A 17915-nucleotide genomic window follows, 5' to 3' on the forward strand; every position below is an offset into this window, starting at 1 on the left:
TAATTCCTCCAATCTTCCCCCCCTTATATCTATCTCTCTCTCTCCACGCTCGCTCGCTCTCTCGCTCACTTTCTCCTCTCTCTCTCGTGAGGAAAGGAGCGGGAGCGGAACCGGAAACTGATTGAAACAACTCTGCTGCATGAATGAACTTGACATTTTGATTCTTTGCGATGATACATATATTTGATAACTGATCCATATTGGATGCGATTCCAAGGATTCGTAATATATATCCTATTATCTGTTTAGAACTTATCTCTCTCTGGGTCGATTTGCCGTATTTTGCCGTAGTTTTTCGCCTTTTCCGGCTACACTTTTCTTCTGGCTTAATTTATTTCTGTGTGTGTGTGCTTAGTGGGTGTGAGTGTGTTTGCTGTGCGTGTGTGTGTGTGTGCTTGCCTGAGCGTGTGTCTGTGCTGGATGTATGTGTGTGGGCTTTGAATGAAATGCAGAGTTTTCTTGATCAAGTTTATCCTACCCCCCCCAAAAAAAAGAAAACATTTCTTACCCAAAAGGAAAACTCAACCAAAAGCGAGATAAAAACCAACACAAGATGAACAATCAGCAGCAGCAACAGCAAAAGCAGAAGCAGAAGAATTCAGGAGGATTCGTGAAGAAGAAATAACCACAAAAAGGCAGATATTCCCTCACAAAATCAAGTCAAAGATCAGGATATCTTTAAACAGCAAAAAAAAAAAGAAACTCCTTCCCTTCACCAAACCTTAAAAAAAAAACATCTTCCGAAAAAAATATGCATATATATATTTTTACTTTATATTCTTCCTCCTTCCCCTTTCTCTTAGCAATTTAGGTGCTCAAACTAACTATATATAGTCAAATATGTAACCAATTTTGAGTGCTATAAAATGCAAGGCCAAAATTACAATCCAAAATTAAGTCCATATAACAAGTATATAGACACCGACATATCCTGTATCTCTCTCTCTCTATATATACATATATGTGTATATATATATAGTAAATATATACATATATATATTATAATAAATATAGCAAAGAGGCAAACGAAAAGAAAGGCCGCAGAATAAAATAAATGAAAAGCTTGCTGGGAAAGCAACGCCTTGGAACTCCAAAAGCCATGAGAGATCGAAAGAACTATCGATTGCGGCAATCGTAAGAATCGCATTAATCGAAACGATCGATAAGTGACTGCGATAGACAAGAACAACCCATACAACCACACACACGTCACACGAAATAACACGAATTGTACAAAAAATGATACCCTATAAAATGGAACAATCTATGTCAGCGATCGATACCGGACGAGGAGACCCGACGACCCCCTTGGAATAGATGACCTGACCGGCGACGGACTTGAGTCTTCCTCATCAGCATCTCAACCTCTCCTCTACTCATCTCTAGCCATCAGCTCTACGTTCAGCATCAAGGATACGTTTTAGGGTACTGGTTAAAACAAAAAAAAAAAAAAAAAATCAAAAACAAATCCACATTTTTTTTAGAGATCAAAAAATGACCTGCAAATTAATATGACCAAACGTACAAATTCTTTTTTGCCATTTCGTACTCAATTTTTCTCTTTATATATGTCTTTTAATTAATACCCTACACACACCAACACACCAACACACCACACACACAAACACTTACCATTACTATTAACTATTAAGGGAAACCCATTTCACAACCATATAACCTTAGAGCATTATCTTTAAGCATCCCCTATATAAATACGGGTTATATTTCCATAGTCACCCAAAGCTAACCCCATTTTTGTAGGCATCTTCGTAATTTTGGAAGATTTTATAGAGTTTGTTAGAGCATAGTTTTGAAATTTCTTTGGGATTTCGATTGGAAAATCATACAAATGCCTCTTCAGGCTCTATAGTTCTTATCATTCATTGGTATCTAATACTAATTTATGTGAAATCAGTCATGAGTTGTGTTCTATATACATATTTCACTAAGCAAATTCTACTTCCATTCTCACCAAAATTTTGTTTTACGCAAATTGAGACCTATTCTCAAATTACAAATATTTATATTCCTAAATTCAATTTCTGTTTTCCCTTAAATACTAATCACATCAGATCATGTACGGAATTCTTGGTTCTATGATGGAGACCAAAGATGGAAATATTTACCAAATATTAGACAGTGAAAGAAATAATTATCCAAATGCAGAAGACGAATCAAATATAAGGACAACACGTACATTAGCGGGAACTTGTTCTGAAAGACCCATATAAATAAGAGGTGGTAGTGATGGGACTCGTCTAGAACGAGTGGAATTTAAAGCATCGCTCGACTTCAGAGCCTCAACATTACGCCTAAAGAACGACAACAGCTTTAGATCAATGCGACCCCGCTTAGAAGTATTAGGAGAAATAAAATTAGTGTATATCCGGCTCCTGATAGAACCTACCAACTACTAATCCATAAATTCTTGGTATATACATATAAATATAAACAGTAGCTATTAAGTTCAATAACTAGACATAATTAAATAAGCCAATAGTCTTAAGAATGAATAGCTTGGAGTATGATGTGGTGTGTGATTGAGTTATGAATGGATATGATGTTTGGTGAATAAAGATTGATTCTGGCATTTTTAAAATAGTTTTTCAAATGATTATGTTGAATTGTTGAGTTGTGGTTGGTGAATGATTGGTGAGCGAATTTAAGAGCGTTGCTGGTGAGTGATGATTGAATAACAAAAGCGTTGTTTGTGAATGATAGTTGACCTTTAAGAGTGTTGTTGGTGAATGGTTGTTGAATTTGATGATTGCTTGAAATGATTGTTTCAGCGATTTTAATTGGTGAAGTTTTTTCACCAATGCTCTGTAATTGTGTGAATGTTTGTCTGAAGGTGATTTATTTGATTGTTTAGAACGACCATAGCGTCTGATCCAGTTTAGATCTTTTTTTTATATTAATTATTATAAAATGATTTCGTCAGCTTTTGGTGTGGTTTGTTTTAAGCCTCTTAATTATTCTGTGTGTGTTTAAAAATATATTTTAAATGCTCGTAGTTCCCTCTTAGCTCTTAGTGTTGTTTTCTCCAATTCCCTCTTTGGTGAATGTATGATAAAGTGATGAAAGGATGAACGAATGGCCATGAAATACCAAGCATAAGCTACATTTAAGCAATAAAAATAATTTAGTTGATATCTAGACTTAATTTAGTTCTTAATTAATTAGTTTTAGTGACCAAAACCCCTACCCCAACGTCCAGAGGAGATGGCAGATCCAAAAAATTCGAATGCTCTTCTTGCTCTCTAAATAGTTTAAGTTTGTTGTTGTTGTATTTTATTTTTTTTTTAGTTTTTTTTTTTATTTGTAAGCTGTAGTACTCAACATCGATAGAGAAAGAGCAGCAGAAGAAGGGCACTCGGACTTTGGCGGATCTCTCTCCGCCGGAACTCTCGTTCTTAGAAACCTGGAACCTAAAACCTAGGACTAAGCGCTTTCCCCCAGCCCCACCCCTGACTGTTTTTACATATCCTCTTTATTTTTTTCTTATGATTTCTTATTGATTGATGATGAACGATGATTGATGACGATTGCTTGACATGCCACCAAAATGTGATTACTAAGAGGCTTCTCTTCCATATCTATTGTTGTTCCTTCTTGTAGATGTGAGCAGTTTCATGGATACCACAGCGGCGCCCAGTGGCAGCACCAGTGGCTCCAGCGGCGTTGGCTGGACTGGCTCGGCCGGAACTAACAATCCTACAGCTCCAGCTTCAGGTTCATCCTCGGTGACCGATGCCAATGTGGAGGCCAAGCATGAGATCGATTCGGGTATGATGCCGCCACCGATAACCACACAGATCCCAATAGGCCTTCGTCGCTCATCGCTGCCCAGCGCCACGCCCATGATCACCGATCAGCAACAGCAGCAGCTGGTCCATCTGAATGCCGTGGCCAGTGCCGAGGCCCTGAAGACGGAACTCCTGGATGATAGCAGTTCGCACAGTCCCCTCACTGGTGAATCGACGCCGGATAGCCCAAATGCCGCCATGCAGTATCATCATCGATTCGTTACACGAAAGCCCAGCCTGGACACCATCATGTATGATCAATCCAACAGCTTGCCCGGCTTCCCTGCCGTTGTGGCACCAGCCACAGCCGCTGCTGTGGCAGCAGCCGTTGACATCGATCCCGCTGCCGTTGCTGTGGCCGTCGAGATGGCTGTTAAGAATGAGATTGTGAAGCATGTCGTGCAGCAGCATCAACAGTTGCAAGAACAGATGCAGGAACAGCAGCAGCAGTTGCAAGAGCAACAACAGCAGCAGCAGCAGCAACAGCAACAGCAGCCCCAGCAACAACAGCAAGTGCAACAGCAAGTGCAACAGCAGGTGCAACAACAGCAGGTTCAGCAGCAACAGGTGCAGCAGCAAGTGCACAAGTTCATAGACGAACTAACCAAATCCACATCGGTGGTCAGCAGCAATGGAACAACTGAACCGGCCTTGTTCACCACATCGGCGGTTATTGATCACGCTTTGACCGACATATTGCAGGCCAAGGTGGGCATTGCGGCAGCACCACCACCGCCACCGCACACCGTTGTCCTGGAACGTAGCCTGTCCTCGCTGAGCTCCACCAATTCGAGCAGCAGTTCCCTTAGCGGCAGCGAGAGTTCACCCAATAGTTCACCATTAACACAGGATATTATACTCAATTCGGAACCGGCGGCCGCTTTAGCCGGCGCTGCTGGTCTGCAATCCGCCCCTGTGGATGTGACCGGCGGTGGCCTATCCACTGATATTATCATGAATCCCGCTGTCTCCCCCTCAACCATTTTGTGCTCGGCAAATGGAGCCGCCACAGCGGTGGTGCCTAACATTCTGGCACCGCACCAAGTGACCATGGCCAATTCCATATTGAATGATATTGCCATGCAACCGGAGCCAACGCAACAGGACGCTGCAGTGGCTGCCTTGGCCCTCAGCAACATCATGATGAGTCCACCGACAGCGGCAGCAGTTGTGGGCGGTGTTAATGTTGTGGATACCCTGCCACCGATGCCACCGGCTGTCATGCAGCCGGAGGTGGCGGCCACTGCCACATCGACGGCCGTCAGCAATATGATTCTCAAGGCGGCGGCCGATTTTATAACCACGCAAGAGCAGGAGCAGGAGCAGCAGCATCATTACCATCGCCATCACTCGCACTCCCATTCCCCGCAGGCAGGCGTCGCTGTCACGGTTAATCCTAATCCCGCGGATGTCAATATGCTGCTGTCCAATCATTCGGCGACACCAGAAACAGCGGCTGCCGCTGCCGCAGCCGTTGCCGTGGAGGCGGCCAACTTCCAGTCACTGAATCACAGTCATCATGCCCAGCATCATGGCCATCATCATGGTCACAGCCATAGCCATGGACATGGACACAGTCATCATGTAACCGGACATCATCATGGCCATCATTTGCCGGTGGTGGTGCCGCCGACACCACAAGAATCTCTGATCGTTGCACTGGCCAGCGAGAATGCGTTGCAAAAGTCGGTGGCCACCGCTGCCGTGACCACCAATGGAGCGGTGATGACCCAACAGGCATCGGCTCCCAGCACAGCCGGCAGCATTATTCTTCCGGCAGCCGTTGGAGCTGTGGCTGCAGCGGCGGCAGTGGCGGTACAGCCGCAACCAATACCGCAGGAGCTGACCACGATGTCGGATCAGGATCTGATCAGCTATATTAATCCGAGCACCTTTGATCAGAGTGAGTTTCTTTATGTGCTCAAATAAAACAATATATCGGATAATAATAATATAATGTTATTTAAAATAAGAAATTTCCAATTGAATTATAGGATCAAATCGAATATTGATAATAACTAAGCTTAAAATATTCGCATTCTTGAAATTTATAATTATATAAAATTTTTTTCCACAAATCAAGGTTTAAAAAACGCATAACAAAGCCAAAAAAGCATTAATTTTAATTCGGAAAGCTCTCCTATATTAGTTTTTGTTAGGTTAATAAATCTGCATACTCAGTTTAACGTTTAATAAAATTTTAATTTTTTGTTAATTTTTAAACAAATTTTAACGATGTAAAATTTGGAAAAAAAATTTTTTTTAATTATTTTCTGCCTGAGGTGGATAGATCTACTCGGCTGTTCATGCTGATCAAGAATATATATGATTTATACGGTCGGAAATGACTCCTTCATAGCGTAACCAGCTTCTGACTTAATTAAAAATACCTAGCAAAATTTTAAAAATATTAAGAATAAGATGCGAACGTAATGCTTTAGAGTACAAAAATAAATCGTCTGGCGACACGCAGCTTATAATTTTATAAGATTATAATCCTTTATCCTTTATAATGTTTTTGGATGGACATGAATGCATTAATATTTATAAAACTATAATCTAACTTAACTAACTTAATTTTTATATTCTTCTCTTTTCGTTATCAGTTTAAATGGATCAACAAATTAAACTACGTGGACTTGTTTATTATATTTTTTTTTCTTAACAATAACAATAAATGTTACTTCTACACACAGGCTTAGAATTAAGTATATACGATATATTTAGGTAGAGAAACACACCTTTTGATGGATTAACTAACGGTTTCAATGTGGACCAACTTTTTGACCAAGTTAAAAATTGAGTAAAATTGAAAAACAAATATGGATAGGAAGATTTTAAGATGAAGTTACAAAAATCCGCAAAAAAGCAGACGTTTTAGGAAGTAAATATTATATATATTATTATTTTAATTATTTTTTTTTCTATTTAATAATGATTTTGAACGAAATAATCAAAAATTATCTCAAAAGGTTACAGAAAAACAAAAGATAACGACTGCCATATACATTACCCTTGAAACAATACCCGAAACAAAACAACAAAAATATAAATAAAACAAAATAAGATTAAAAACAGAAAGAAACAGCAAATGAAGAAGCAAACTGAAAATGGGAAGAAAATGAAAATGAGTTGGAAAACGCTTTTTTGTTTTTTTTTTTAATGAGCTGAAAAGCCTAAATCTTTCATAATAAAGTCTGATTTGTAAATTTCCTTTTTTTTGTGTTTCAGAATTTAAGTTATGTATATTTTTAACTATTGCCTTAACACACAAATATGTTTGGCGCTAAAATTAGGATAATTACTTTTTTTTTGGGAAAACAAAACACGAAGAGAAATTTATTATATACAGTTAATAATTTATATAAAAATAAATATATATATATATATAAACATATTATGTGTAGCCTACGAATATAATGAATATGCGAGAAATTCCAAAAGACTTTTGTTGATTTAAAGAAAATATGCAATTATTATTTTTTGTTTTACGGTTTTAACATAGTTATTTGTTTTAAATTATAATTGAAGGAAAAGGAAGAAGAAAACACACAAACAAAACACAAATAAAGAGTAACAAATGTTATTACTGCAACTATTACTATTACTATAACTATTATTTTATAAATTACCATTACTATTACGTAAATATATATATTGCTATTATTATGAATACCCCTTAATGTTGATGATAGTTGTTATGTGTAAGCCCAGAGATATCGGAATTATCCTAAACTACAAGATATATACATATATACGAAATTAAGAAGCCACGAAAAAACTGATAAACTGAAACTGAAGCAGAACAAACCGATTTAATTGTAGCAGTTAGTACATAAATATTAATAATTATAGTGACGAGGAAACTCCATAAACAGGCCCCAAAAATTAATTATTGAAGATCAAGATCGATTGAAGAAATCTGCATTTGTTGTAATAATAATAATAATTATATAGCCACTATTTACCGACTATTTATAAACATTTTTTTTACAATTACAAAACACACCAATTCCAACCACGAATTTCGCCCACTCCCAAGAATAAAAAACTAAAACTGAAAACACTAGAACCAACAAACAAAGAAAGCAACAGGCTGCTACAATTATATATAACTAATATATACACTATATACATATGTATGTTATTTTTTTTTAATTGTTTTTTTTTATTAATAACGTAATGCTTGATAAATATTAAACAATTTGATTGACATACGTAAAGTCTAGATAGATATTCGTGCGAGTGTTAAAATGTGTTAAACAATCTCAGAGATTGCATATTCCTCATTAAATTTTAAATGTTACGAGTTACAAAGTTACGAAATGCGAGTAACGAGTACGAATAACGAGTAACGAGTACGTGTTACGAACTTCTAGTTACGAGTTACGAGTACGAGGTACTGAACTACTAGCGAGTCATCGAACGAAAGCGAGATAGCGATAGAGCGAGTTAACGGGCTAGCGAGTTGTAAGTAAGTAGGTGCAAGTGTGAGACGCAGAGCGAGAGAGATGCGGAAAGCCAGCGCTTAAGAATATAGTGTTAGTGTTAAATGTTATACACTTTATACATAAATAATTTATGCTATATATATACATATATATACACACACCCATATACATATATCTATGACTTTACAATGAATAAAATGAATGTATTTTTGATGTTCTTATTGCCCAAAGTGCAGAAGCTGATGAAAACCGAGTTAAAAATCGATTCAAAACTGACGAAACTGAAATGTGAGGTTAAGGAGAGGCACCTGTAACTGTAGCTGACACATACATACGTATCAATTGACATTGTGAAACATTTTGATGTACATATGTACATCAATTTTACACCGAAACTGATTAGTTGTTGCTTTTTGTAGAGAATGAGCCTTCCCCTAGCCCCCACGTCGTCTACAGAAACAATTATGAATTCTGCTCGTGTTATCTCTTTTTATGTGAATAAAAATTTAAAAAATCTTTGAAAAAGAACCAAAACTATTGAGTCATTATTGGAAGAGTGTGGTATGATTGTCTAAAGAGGCAAATCAATATTTGTTTAGCAGTAATTGAACTTTATTTTAATATTTAAATTCCCTTAAACAGACGGCAAGTTTATTTAAATATGTTTATTTATTTTATATTTACCGCTTTTGTCCATACTTTATTATAATATATTTCCAAAAACAATAATCATTTGTAAGAGATTTAGTTTAATACCTAAGCACTAAGGCCTATAGTATGTACAATTGTTTGCCTAGAGTGAATTCCTATCCTTAGATGAACACATGAACCTCCTCCTACTAAGACTAGGATTACTTAACCTGAACCTGAGCTGGTGGTTTGACAAGCAATTGGTGAACAAAACAATAGGTAAAAATATAGGAGGATGTCAGAACAAGGCTAAGATATACTCGTAGATCCATTCTCTCCTTCTTTATCTCCTTCTCTTTGTATAAAAACGTTTGTAAATTGTAAAATCTCTCTATTTAGTGGAGGTGGTGTGGTGCCCTGGCCGCGTCATCGATCCATTTCCTCAGCAGATCGCCTGGCTGAATGGTTTGGTGGTTGTGGTTGTTATTGTGATGATGATGCTGCTGCTGCTGCTGCTGCCCAGGGAACTGGTAAGGGCTGGCCGCGGGTACCGGCACCGAGCAATTGTAGTCTCGCATCGAAAATGGTGATGCTGGTCCTTGGCAGGATTCTGGTCTGGGATGGGACTCGAAACCAGAGGACTGTGACGAGGTGCGTGACAATAGCTGTGGCAGCGTCTGCTGCTGTAGCTTATCCTCAAAGACATCGTCGTGATGTTGGCGCATTACACTGGCAGTGCGTAGGTCCTGGTTCATGCTTTGATTGGCCGCCAGCCAGGCATTGACATCACCGCTCAATCCGGTAGTACTTCTGGCGCTCATTATGCCAGATGGCAAACGTGATGGCATCAGTAGGCTTTGCGTTGATCGTGCGTATTCCCGTTGTCCGTTACTGGCCAGGGGAGCAGCTCCCCGATTCCATTGACGCATCATCATTTGCTGTTGTTGGTGCTGCTGGTGCTGGTGCTGGTGCTGCTGCCGCTGTTTCTGCTGGAACACTGAGGATCCGCTCAGTGAATTTGCGACTCCTGCACCATTACCACGCCAAGAGTGCTGCTGCTGTTGATGATGATTCGAGAGGTGCAGTGAATCCAGAGAGAGCACAGATGATGCCGGTGGCACCACGACTTGGCTCCTAGCCGAAACTGACGGAGCTGTGGATTGGTAGATTGTGGGGGAGCGCAGACCCTGGGATATATTGCTGCAGTCACTCAACTGCTGGCTAAGCATACTCAGGGTCTCCTCATCGCTGATACACTCGTCCGCACACAGCCGATGGAAACTGTCGTCGGCGGACTCGTCATTGTTTGCAGACAGTCTCAGCAGATTTGAGCGATTGGTGGTCAGCAGGCCGATGGTTATTACACTGCCCAGCAGCTAACATGAATAGATGTGTGTAAAAAACGAAATTAATTTAAAATTTTACCAAATACTCACTGTGAGAGAGATGCCGTCAATGTGCGGTGCCAGCATCGAGATGCCCCTAGCGTAGGCACTCCACAGAAGCAGGATGACCGTGAAGCGCGTAAACTTGAGGCCATCGTTGATCTTGTGCAGGAAGCTAAGTGCAAGCATGGCATACGGATAACTGCTGATGAAACAGGAAGCAAAGGTGGCCTGCTGCGCCTGCTGATGGCTCAGGCCCACGGAATAGAGCAAGAGCTTGCCAAAGGTGCTGAGATATAGCATGAGCTTGGCCGTCACATCTTGCTTTTCGACAAGGCTTCCTATCACACCCGAAACCAGGACACGAACGAGGGTCAAGACGTGCGAGTAAGCGTGGAACAGGGCTGAACCAATGGTTTGTCCCAGGATATTTGTAAATTGTTCGCTGGTTGCTTGTGGCATCCGGCAGATCAGGCACAGAATGTTGACAATTGTCAGGACAAGCAAAACATGACGATAGCGCTGTAATTTCTGTTGTCTCTGGGCGGTGGCCAGGCGATTGATATATGGCTGCTTGAGCAGTGCGGCTCCCTTGATAACAAAGTTAAGGAACTTGGATCCCAGCACCATCTTTTTCTTCTCGTGAAGGACTCCGTTCACATGCCGCTCACAAGTGCTGCAAAGGCGATACTGTTGCTCCAGTTGTTCTCTGGAATATGGTCAATAATTACATATTCCAGCCAGACTATGTCTTTTCCTTTATTCTCACCTAAAAACCTTTAGTTCCTGATCAAAGCGGCCCTCGTTCTTGGGCTCAAACTGTGCCAGCTTCTCCACCTTCAGGCGCTGTGCCTCATTGCAACTGTCGCACAGACCATTGCTGCTCATGGTCGCCATGGCAGGACTCGAGCCAAGGACATCCGCATAGTAGGAGTTCGCACAGATGGTGGAGCTGCCCTGCGAGCTGCTCTTTCGCGAAACCTGGCTGCAGTCCCGCTGCGAGGTCATGTCCCGGTTATAGTCGCCATCCTTGGTAAAACCATTGTACTGGTCACAGCGCGGACAGGTCCAGCTGTTCCGCTCGGCATAGGGAACGCTGTGGTCGCCGCTGCAGAACCAGCAATTGACGCTGGCATTGTACCGGGATCTGGCGAAAGTTTATGTCAACCGCATTGAGTTAAAGTTTAGTGAGTGGGTTTTGCCGTATCCTTACCGTATATTCGTGTATCCCTTGTGTGCGGACAGACCGAGCACGAAGATAATGGCCAGTATGGGCAGACTTGCGGCCGCCAGCGGCAACAGTTGATCCATCATAATTATGCTTAGTTACAGAGCTGCTGCTGATGCTGCTGATCCTATGGTCTGCTTCTGAATAGTTGCACTATGCAAAAGTGCACCGTAATGCCGGGTTTATTGAGTTAAACCCAAAGGTGACGCCGGTTGCTCGGAATGCAATTTCTTCTTTTTTTTTCGCGCGCAGAGTAACATAACCAAGCAAAATGACACGATATATATCGCTTAAGATAGCACGCATGGTTGAGCTGAAGAAGCATCTATTTTCGCAGATATCGATGTTTTCATGACATTCGCAAATGAGTGAAATAAAAGATTAAAGTATTTAGGCAATTCCCTTTACAATTAAATGACTGAATTATTGAAAATATCATCTTTGTATAACCGGTTCCCAATAAAGTATGCATTTTATAAGTTTTAAGTTTCAATTGATTATTGTAATCACTGCAATATCTGTGGTTTGCGTCACCGCTTATTCTCATCGATAGCAGACCACTGTTGTTATCGCGCCTATCGAATAATCACAACCATATGTTTTTCGTTTAACGCGGCGTTCGTTGCACGTGTTCCCATATTTAATTAAAAACTTAAAAACTAAGTTAAAAGCTAAACCGCCTCATCATGCAGCACGACGATGTGAGTTGATTATTGCCCGTGTTGTAATTTCATCATATATTTCTAAATGCATATATATTTGCAGGTGGTTTGGAGCATCATCAACAAGTCGTTTTGCTCGCACAAAGTCAAGTGAGCTTCTTTTATTGTTAATTTTAAAGTGTAAATACAGTGTGCGCTTGAAAAGAACAATAGCAAAGCTTAGAAGTTCTGAAGACTCGTTTAAGTCTTTTCAAGCCTGCACTGATATCAAGACAGTTTCCTTTCAAGATATGAATTAAAATTGATATTGAAATTACCCTATTTAGGACGGACACTCGCACCTTCTGCCGCCATGAGTACAACCTCACGGGTCTCTGCACGAGACGCACCTGTCCCCTGGCCAATTCGCAGTATGCCACCGTTCGCGAGGAGAAGGGCATCATATATTTATTTATCAAAACGGCGGAAAGGTCGCATACGCCCAGCAAACTGTGGGAACGGATCAAGCTGTCGCGGAACTTTGAGAAGGCCATCGAACAGATTAACGAGAATCTCGTCTTCTGGCCCAAATATATGATTGCCAAGAACAAGCAGCGTTTCTTGAAGATCACTCAGTATCTGATGAGAATGCGCAAACTGAAGCTGAGACGCCAGAAGCTGATTGTTCCGCTGTCCACCAAGATTGAGCGCCGTGAGGCGAGACGCGAGGAGAAGGCTCTGGTGGCGGCCAAGATCGATAATCACATTGAGAAGGCGCTGATGGACCGTCTCAAGCATGGCACATACCGTGACATCTATAATTTCTCACAGACGGCCTTTAATAAGGCTCTGGAGGCGGAGCGTGTCGATGAGGAGGAAGACGAAGAGGAGGATGAGGACGAGGAGGAGCAGGAGCTGGAATTGGAGCACGAAATGGAGGTGGATGATGAGGCAGAAACAAACAGAGATCTTCTGCGTGAGGAGTTTGTGGAAGCCGACACCGACGATGATGATGATGAGGATGATGATTACGACAGTGATTCCGGCCACCGCGAGGAGGTGGAAATGGGTAGCGATTTCGGCGAGTCCGATGAAGACGATAATGCGGATGCTGATGATATTGAGGTAAGTTTCCCCTGCTTAACTTGGGGGTTTCCTACAGATTTTTTGGCACTTTCTTAGGGTTTCTTTTTGAAGGTACATTATTATACCGAATTGCTAAAGGAAATCATTAAAATATTTATATTCTGAATCTGTAACAAGTATCACACTTATATAAAGATCCTACTTTGCGTATAACTTTTAAAAAAATACCATAATTAGTAATAAATAGTAAACAAGTTCCGCGCCCCGTCTGAGAAGCTGTGCGAGCTTTCGAGCTAGCTCCCCCTTGCTTTTCCATTCAGTTGCAGTTTTTCCATTCGGTGTGCGCGTAAAGTTTTAAGCTCCAGTTTTAAATTTGCCAAAAAATCGAAAAGAAAACCCTAAGAAAAATATTTAAAAACAGAACTACAACCGAAATAAATTAAATATCACAATACAGGATATCCAAGTGCCCGACAAGAAACCAAAATCGAAAAGCAAGAAGGACGCCAAATCCAAGAGCCGCTCGAAACCGAAACTGGAGGTGGAGTACGAGTATGAAGTGGAGACTGAGGCTGAGGCCCAGCGGCTGCGTCGCCATTAGCCAGGTCCACTTTTCATATATACTCCCCCGTAGCTGTTAGCAAACCCCTTAATGTTTAGCCAATTACGTTTGTAATTCCGTTTAAGAATAGAACTTTACGAAATGATAAAGAAAAGGAACCCAGAGATTCTTCAAAGACAGTGTGTGTTTGTTCCTAGACAGACAGATAGACAGTTAGAGAGAGAGAGGAGTCATAGCTGGTAGCAGCCGTCTCTCTCACTTTGTATTCTGACCAAAAAAGGCGGCTGCTACTGGAGCTTGACATTGAAATTGCGGCATTGCAACAACAAAACCAGTTTGATATAATATTATAAAAAAACAAAAAGAGAAGAAAAACTATATGAACAATTTTGTGCTAGAGCTACAGTTTTATGCCTGACCCTAGGAAATCAGTGGAGTTACAGGGAATATACGATCTATAAACACTTTGTTTCTGATAATAAAACTCCTTAAGAGTTTAGATACTTCATGAAGTATAGGTAAATTAAAACTATTAGTAAGAATAATTGAGATTAGGAGAAAATCTAATAGTTAATAGTAGAGTATTGTTTTGAAATAGGTTTTTTTAACAAAAATATCTACAACTTCAATTATTATTCAGCAAGAGCTTTTAAAGATTTAAGAAACATCTCAAAATTTTCACAAATTTAAATAATTAATAACAGTAATAGGTCTTGTATTTCCGTGACGCCTTCGTATATATATTATCTATATAATAATGGGTATTTCCCAACTCGATATGCATACGTACACCTGTGGAATCGCACATTTTTGCTGACGGGTTACTCTACACTCATATTAAATGAAATGCTGCTGCTGCGGGGCTAATTAAATATCGCACGCCAAGTTCAATGCAGCAACGCGCAGCCAACCGATTCAAAAACCCGGCCCAGCCCCAGAGATCGTATCGAATCCATACATGCGGCGGTAGATTGGATAACAGATGCCGCATCGACAAGGTCATTCCCAAGCATCTAAATCTGTGGGCAAAGGTTCTTCAGGTCTTGTTTAATTTGGCCATAAAAAAAAAACGCCGGCCGGAACTTACAGTGGATAATCGAGGTTTATAGCCGGCTTTGAGGGGGGTTTATATTCTTAACCCCAGCGAAAACATATTGACAAGCCTAACAGGCAGCAGAGAGGGGGAAACTATATATTTATATGGCTTCCCTTTGTTAGATTGAGTAAGCTTTCAGTTGCCGTAAACTCTTATTGTTATTGACTTAGGCCGAGAACATTCTAAGAGCTAAATAAGCACTCAAACTCAAGGCAAGAAGCCTATAAATTGGCTCAAAGAGCATGAAACACTGAGGGTGCTAGGGATGTACATATGCATATCGAGAAAGGGTGATATCTTATATTATATCTAAATATGTCTAATATTTAACATCTAAGCTCTTTAAATAATAATTGCGAAAAAGCTCAATATTTGATCCAAATGGTAGAACGAACAGAAAGTGATAAAACTGTTAGGTATACCTAAATGTTATACAACATTCTTGTTTTATTATCAACTCTAAAAACAAAAATTAGCTTAGAAAGCGAAAGACAATATTTGCAAAGTGTATTACCCAAATATCGTTTTTGGATCCAGAGTATTAATATCCAGTAGCACAATAACGAGCACACACAACTTTTCATTGAAAACACACATGGTCGTCAATTGAGTGTATATATATACATTATATTAGTAGTTGTAAAATAGGGTTTCCATTACTAAGTTAAACAGTTGCATTTTCTCTTTGTATTTAATCGTCCTCGGCACCAGATCCAAGATATATCATCGATCGTAGTTTGGTTTCATGTTCGAGTCTGGGAGTTGCATTTTCCATTTCCCCAATTCTCCTCATGTGGCTGGTGTGGTGACGGTGGTGTGTACTCTTGTCCTCCGTTAAGTTAATGGTGTCTCTTAGTTTAACTGCCGGTTAGTTACGTTATTATTACTTGTTTTGGTATCCTAGGCATTGGGGCTAAAGGCCGCCTGGCGTAGCAGCACATAGATCTTCTCCTTGATCCAGTCTTTATTGTACGGGGCGTAAGTGTTGGTGCTCTTCTGATACACCATGCAGCTGATGTCCATCAGAGTGTCGATGAAGTCGAACAATTGGCTAATGTCGTAGGTGATAGTTGGGGTGTTCGGATTGCGCCGCTTCAGATGCTCCTCGTATATCTTGCAGACGCCCTCCATGCACTCGTTTACGCTCTCGAAATCGCAGTAGGTGCGCGTTTCTGGGCGAACGCCCGGCTGCACCAATAGGATTGTGTGCGACATGGTGTTCTCTGGAGCGAAATAATGTTCAATTAGTATTATTAATAATATTAATACAATCCTCATTTACTTGGGTTAAACTGGAGCACTTAAAACGTACATTGGTTATGTGGTTTGCCACATAAATCGTTATTAGACTTGAAATTCATTGTAAATTGTCCTGTTTTTTGTTCTTGAGAAATAGTTCTTTATGCCTGTGGTGTATTATTAATATTATCTGAAAGGTATTTAGACGTTTATTTCTATGACAAACTAGATCTAGGTGCCTTGTTTCCTTTTCTTACAAGCCACCATTTTTGAATGAACCGAATTAGAGACGAGTAAACATGGTACTGTGAAAACGAACCTTTTTCTAAGTACCGATTGCTTATGAAGTCCGAGACTCTTGATGTGTGTTTTATGCGCTGTAGTAGTAGTTTTTCTGTTTGATTTTGAGAATTCTGCAAAAAAGACAATTTAGTGAGAAATCACCGAAAATGAAGAAGACGAAAAATATGATGTTCTGTGCATCCTTCCATCCATCTTTCTCCCTCTCTCTCATTCGCAGGCCACCACTACCATTGCATTAAAATTTACATGTACATGTGCGAGGGAAGATTTTGTTATTTTATTTCCACAACTTGCGGTATTTCAATTACCAGAGCAGCACTTAGAAAAACTCATCTACCTATTAATAGGCGCTTGGAAAACAATTGGAACTTTAAGGGATTGGTGTATTTCTCTATTTCGTGGCTTGTTTTCGCCGCTGAATTGACACAAACATTTGTACACACACGCACAGAAGCCGAAGGCCGCATGCCTGTATGTGTGTGTGCAGTATTGTATTGCACCAAACAGCGTCTAACTCTTTAACTAAATGTTCACCATAAACGAGGAGTTTTCGCAAAGTGCGACCCTAACCCGATCGTAAAACTTACCAGTTATTTATTGTTTTGTGTTTTAATTCTTTAATACGACAAATTTAGGGCCCGGTCTTGGCGTTTTATTTGCCAGTAGGGATGGGAAAGACATCTGAAGTGTCAACATATCGATAAAAATAAATATCTGATTATCGATATGCTTTTTATAAACAGTGCGATCATTTTGCTGGCTCCCGATTACAAACTTATAAGGGTGTTAAAACTGGAAATGGTTTCACAGCATCCAATTAGAATAAGAAGAAGAACATAACGAGTAGGTGCAGAACTTTGCTAGGCAAATTGGGACTAATCGATTATTTTCTTATGCCAGTTATGGTGGCAGTCAACGCTAATTAGTCCATTTTTGAACCAGCTGAGCATTAGAGATGAGCACCGGTCGTAAAATTGAATTGACTTAATGTTGCTTAAAAATAGTTTTTAAAACCTTAACTATTTGACTCTAGGCAAGTATTTTATTTCAAGTAAAAGAGTAGGCGCTAATTTCCATTAATAATTAAAGGCTATGCTTAAAAATGCTTATTGAAACTTGTACTGGTTCACGACGTGATCAGTGAAGCTCGTGTCGGGTCGTGCTAAGAAAGACAGGCACGCGCCCACCACTAATCCGTATTTGAGCCGACGCCGCGGCAGCGCTGTCACAGCGGCAGCAGAACGAAAACAAAAAATCTGCGATCGCCTTTTTAATTTGTTTAGCAAGCGATTGAAAGCGCAGACGCAGCTTAATTTGTTGTTATTTTAAATTGTGCAAGTGACGTTCGTGCTTTAGTTATATATTTGTTAGCCTGTGCGTGTGTTTTTGTGTCTCAATTGGAAAAAACAGTCCAAGCAAGTGCTCTGCAAATGAAGTAAAAGAAAGTACCGTAATAATATCAATGAAATGAAAAAATAGAGCGAAAAT

General features: G+C 40.1%; 4 protein-coding genes across 18 annotated transcripts in view; 2 read left to right on the plus strand and 2 right to left on the minus strand.

Moving 5' to 3' along the window:
• Positions 1 to 8785, plus strand: part of NFAT (nuclear factor of activated T cells 3) — a 49119-nt gene extending 40334 nt beyond the window's left edge. For 5 of the 6 annotated variants that reach the window (XM_086836224.1, XM_086836227.1, XM_086836223.1 and 2 more), the window contains 2 exons: positions 3619 to 5709; positions 6413 to 8785. In XM_086836224.1, the coding sequence (XP_086692350.1) occupies positions 3619 to 5709; positions 6413 to 6417 (2096 nt within the window). In that variant the 3' untranslated portion in view covers positions 6418 to 8785. Of the gene's footprint in view, positions 1 to 803; positions 1469 to 3618; positions 5710 to 6412 lie in introns of those variants that run through there. The other variant, XM_086836228.1, reaches the window with a different exon arrangement.
• Positions 8786 to 8847: 62 nt separating this feature from the next.
• Positions 8848 to 11823, minus strand: LOC110181741 (uncharacterized). Its single transcript, XM_020949600.2, has 4 exons — positions 11486 to 11823; positions 11042 to 11419; positions 10324 to 10981; positions 8848 to 10263 (listed from the first exon to the last, which is right to left on the minus strand). The coding sequence occupies exons 1-4, from the start codon at positions 11584 to 11586 to the stop codon at positions 9283 to 9285; spliced, it is 2118 nt and encodes a 705-aa protein (XP_020805259.2). The 5' UTR covers positions 11587 to 11823; the 3' UTR covers positions 8848 to 9282.
• Positions 11824 to 12055: 232 nt separating this feature from the next.
• Positions 12056 to 13964, plus strand: Rbm13 (RNA-binding motif protein 13). The gene is made up of 4 exons (XM_020949767.2): positions 12056 to 12201; positions 12266 to 12312; positions 12489 to 13266; positions 13685 to 13964. The coding sequence occupies exons 1-4, from the start codon at positions 12187 to 12189 to the stop codon at positions 13826 to 13828; spliced, it is 984 nt and encodes a 327-aa protein (XP_020805426.1). The 5' UTR covers positions 12056 to 12186; the 3' UTR covers positions 13829 to 13964.
• Positions 13965 to 15491: 1527 nt separating this feature from the next.
• e(r) (enhancer of rudimentary) lies at positions 15492 to 17227 on the minus strand. 10 transcript variants are annotated; one of them, XM_020949768.2, is made up of 4 exons: positions 17015 to 17209; positions 16444 to 16537; positions 16168 to 16314; positions 15492 to 16108 (listed from the first exon to the last, which is right to left on the minus strand). In XM_020949768.2, exon 4 carries the CDS (start codon positions 16098 to 16100, stop codon positions 15786 to 15788), a length of 315 nt encoding a protein of 104 aa, XP_020805427.1. In that variant the 5' UTR covers positions 16101 to 16108; positions 16168 to 16314; positions 16444 to 16537; positions 17015 to 17209; the 3' UTR covers positions 15492 to 15785. The 10 variants fall into 10 exon arrangements, with proteins under 10 accessions (XP_020805427.1, XP_020805428.1, XP_086692404.1 ...); XM_020949769.2 differs by having other exon boundaries at positions 16198 to 16314; positions 17015 to 17151; XM_086836278.1 differs by lacking the exon at positions 17015 to 17209 and adding an exon at positions 16736 to 16964 and having other exon boundaries at positions 16198 to 16314.
• Between the last annotated feature and the right edge of the window lie 688 nt (positions 17228 to 17915).

This window comes from Drosophila serrata, unplaced genomic scaffold (genome assembly GCF_035046125.1).
Source record: "Drosophila serrata isolate PLE 108 unplaced genomic scaffold, ASM3504612v1 contig_276, whole genome shotgun sequence".
NCBI lineage: Eukaryota > Metazoa > Arthropoda > Insecta > Diptera > Drosophilidae > Drosophila > Drosophila serrata.

Excerpts from the sequence above, each read along its gene's own strand:
- Rbm13 (XM_020949767.2), top strand. Across the intron at positions 12,313-12,488 it reads TTTTGCTCGCACAAAGTCAA|GACGGACACTCGCACCTTCT; the intron begins GTGAGCTTCTTT and ends TACCCTATTTAG. Across the intron at positions 13,267-13,684 it reads CGGATGCTGATGATATTGAG|GATATCCAAGTGCCCGACAA; the intron begins GTAAGTTTCCCC and ends ATCACAATACAG.
- LOC110181741 (XM_020949600.2), bottom strand. The coding sequence starts at position 11,586 with ATGATGGATCAACTGTTGCCGCTGGCGGCCGCAAGTCTGCCCATACTG. Across the intron at positions 10,982-11,041 it reads CAGGAACTAAAGGTTTTTAG|AGAACAACTGGAGCAACAGT; the intron begins GTGAGAATAAAG and ends ACCATATTCCAG. Across the intron at positions 10,264-10,323 it reads TTGACGGCATCTCTCTCACA|CTGCTGGGCAGTGTAATAAC; the intron begins GTGAGTATTTGG and ends TATTCATGTTAG.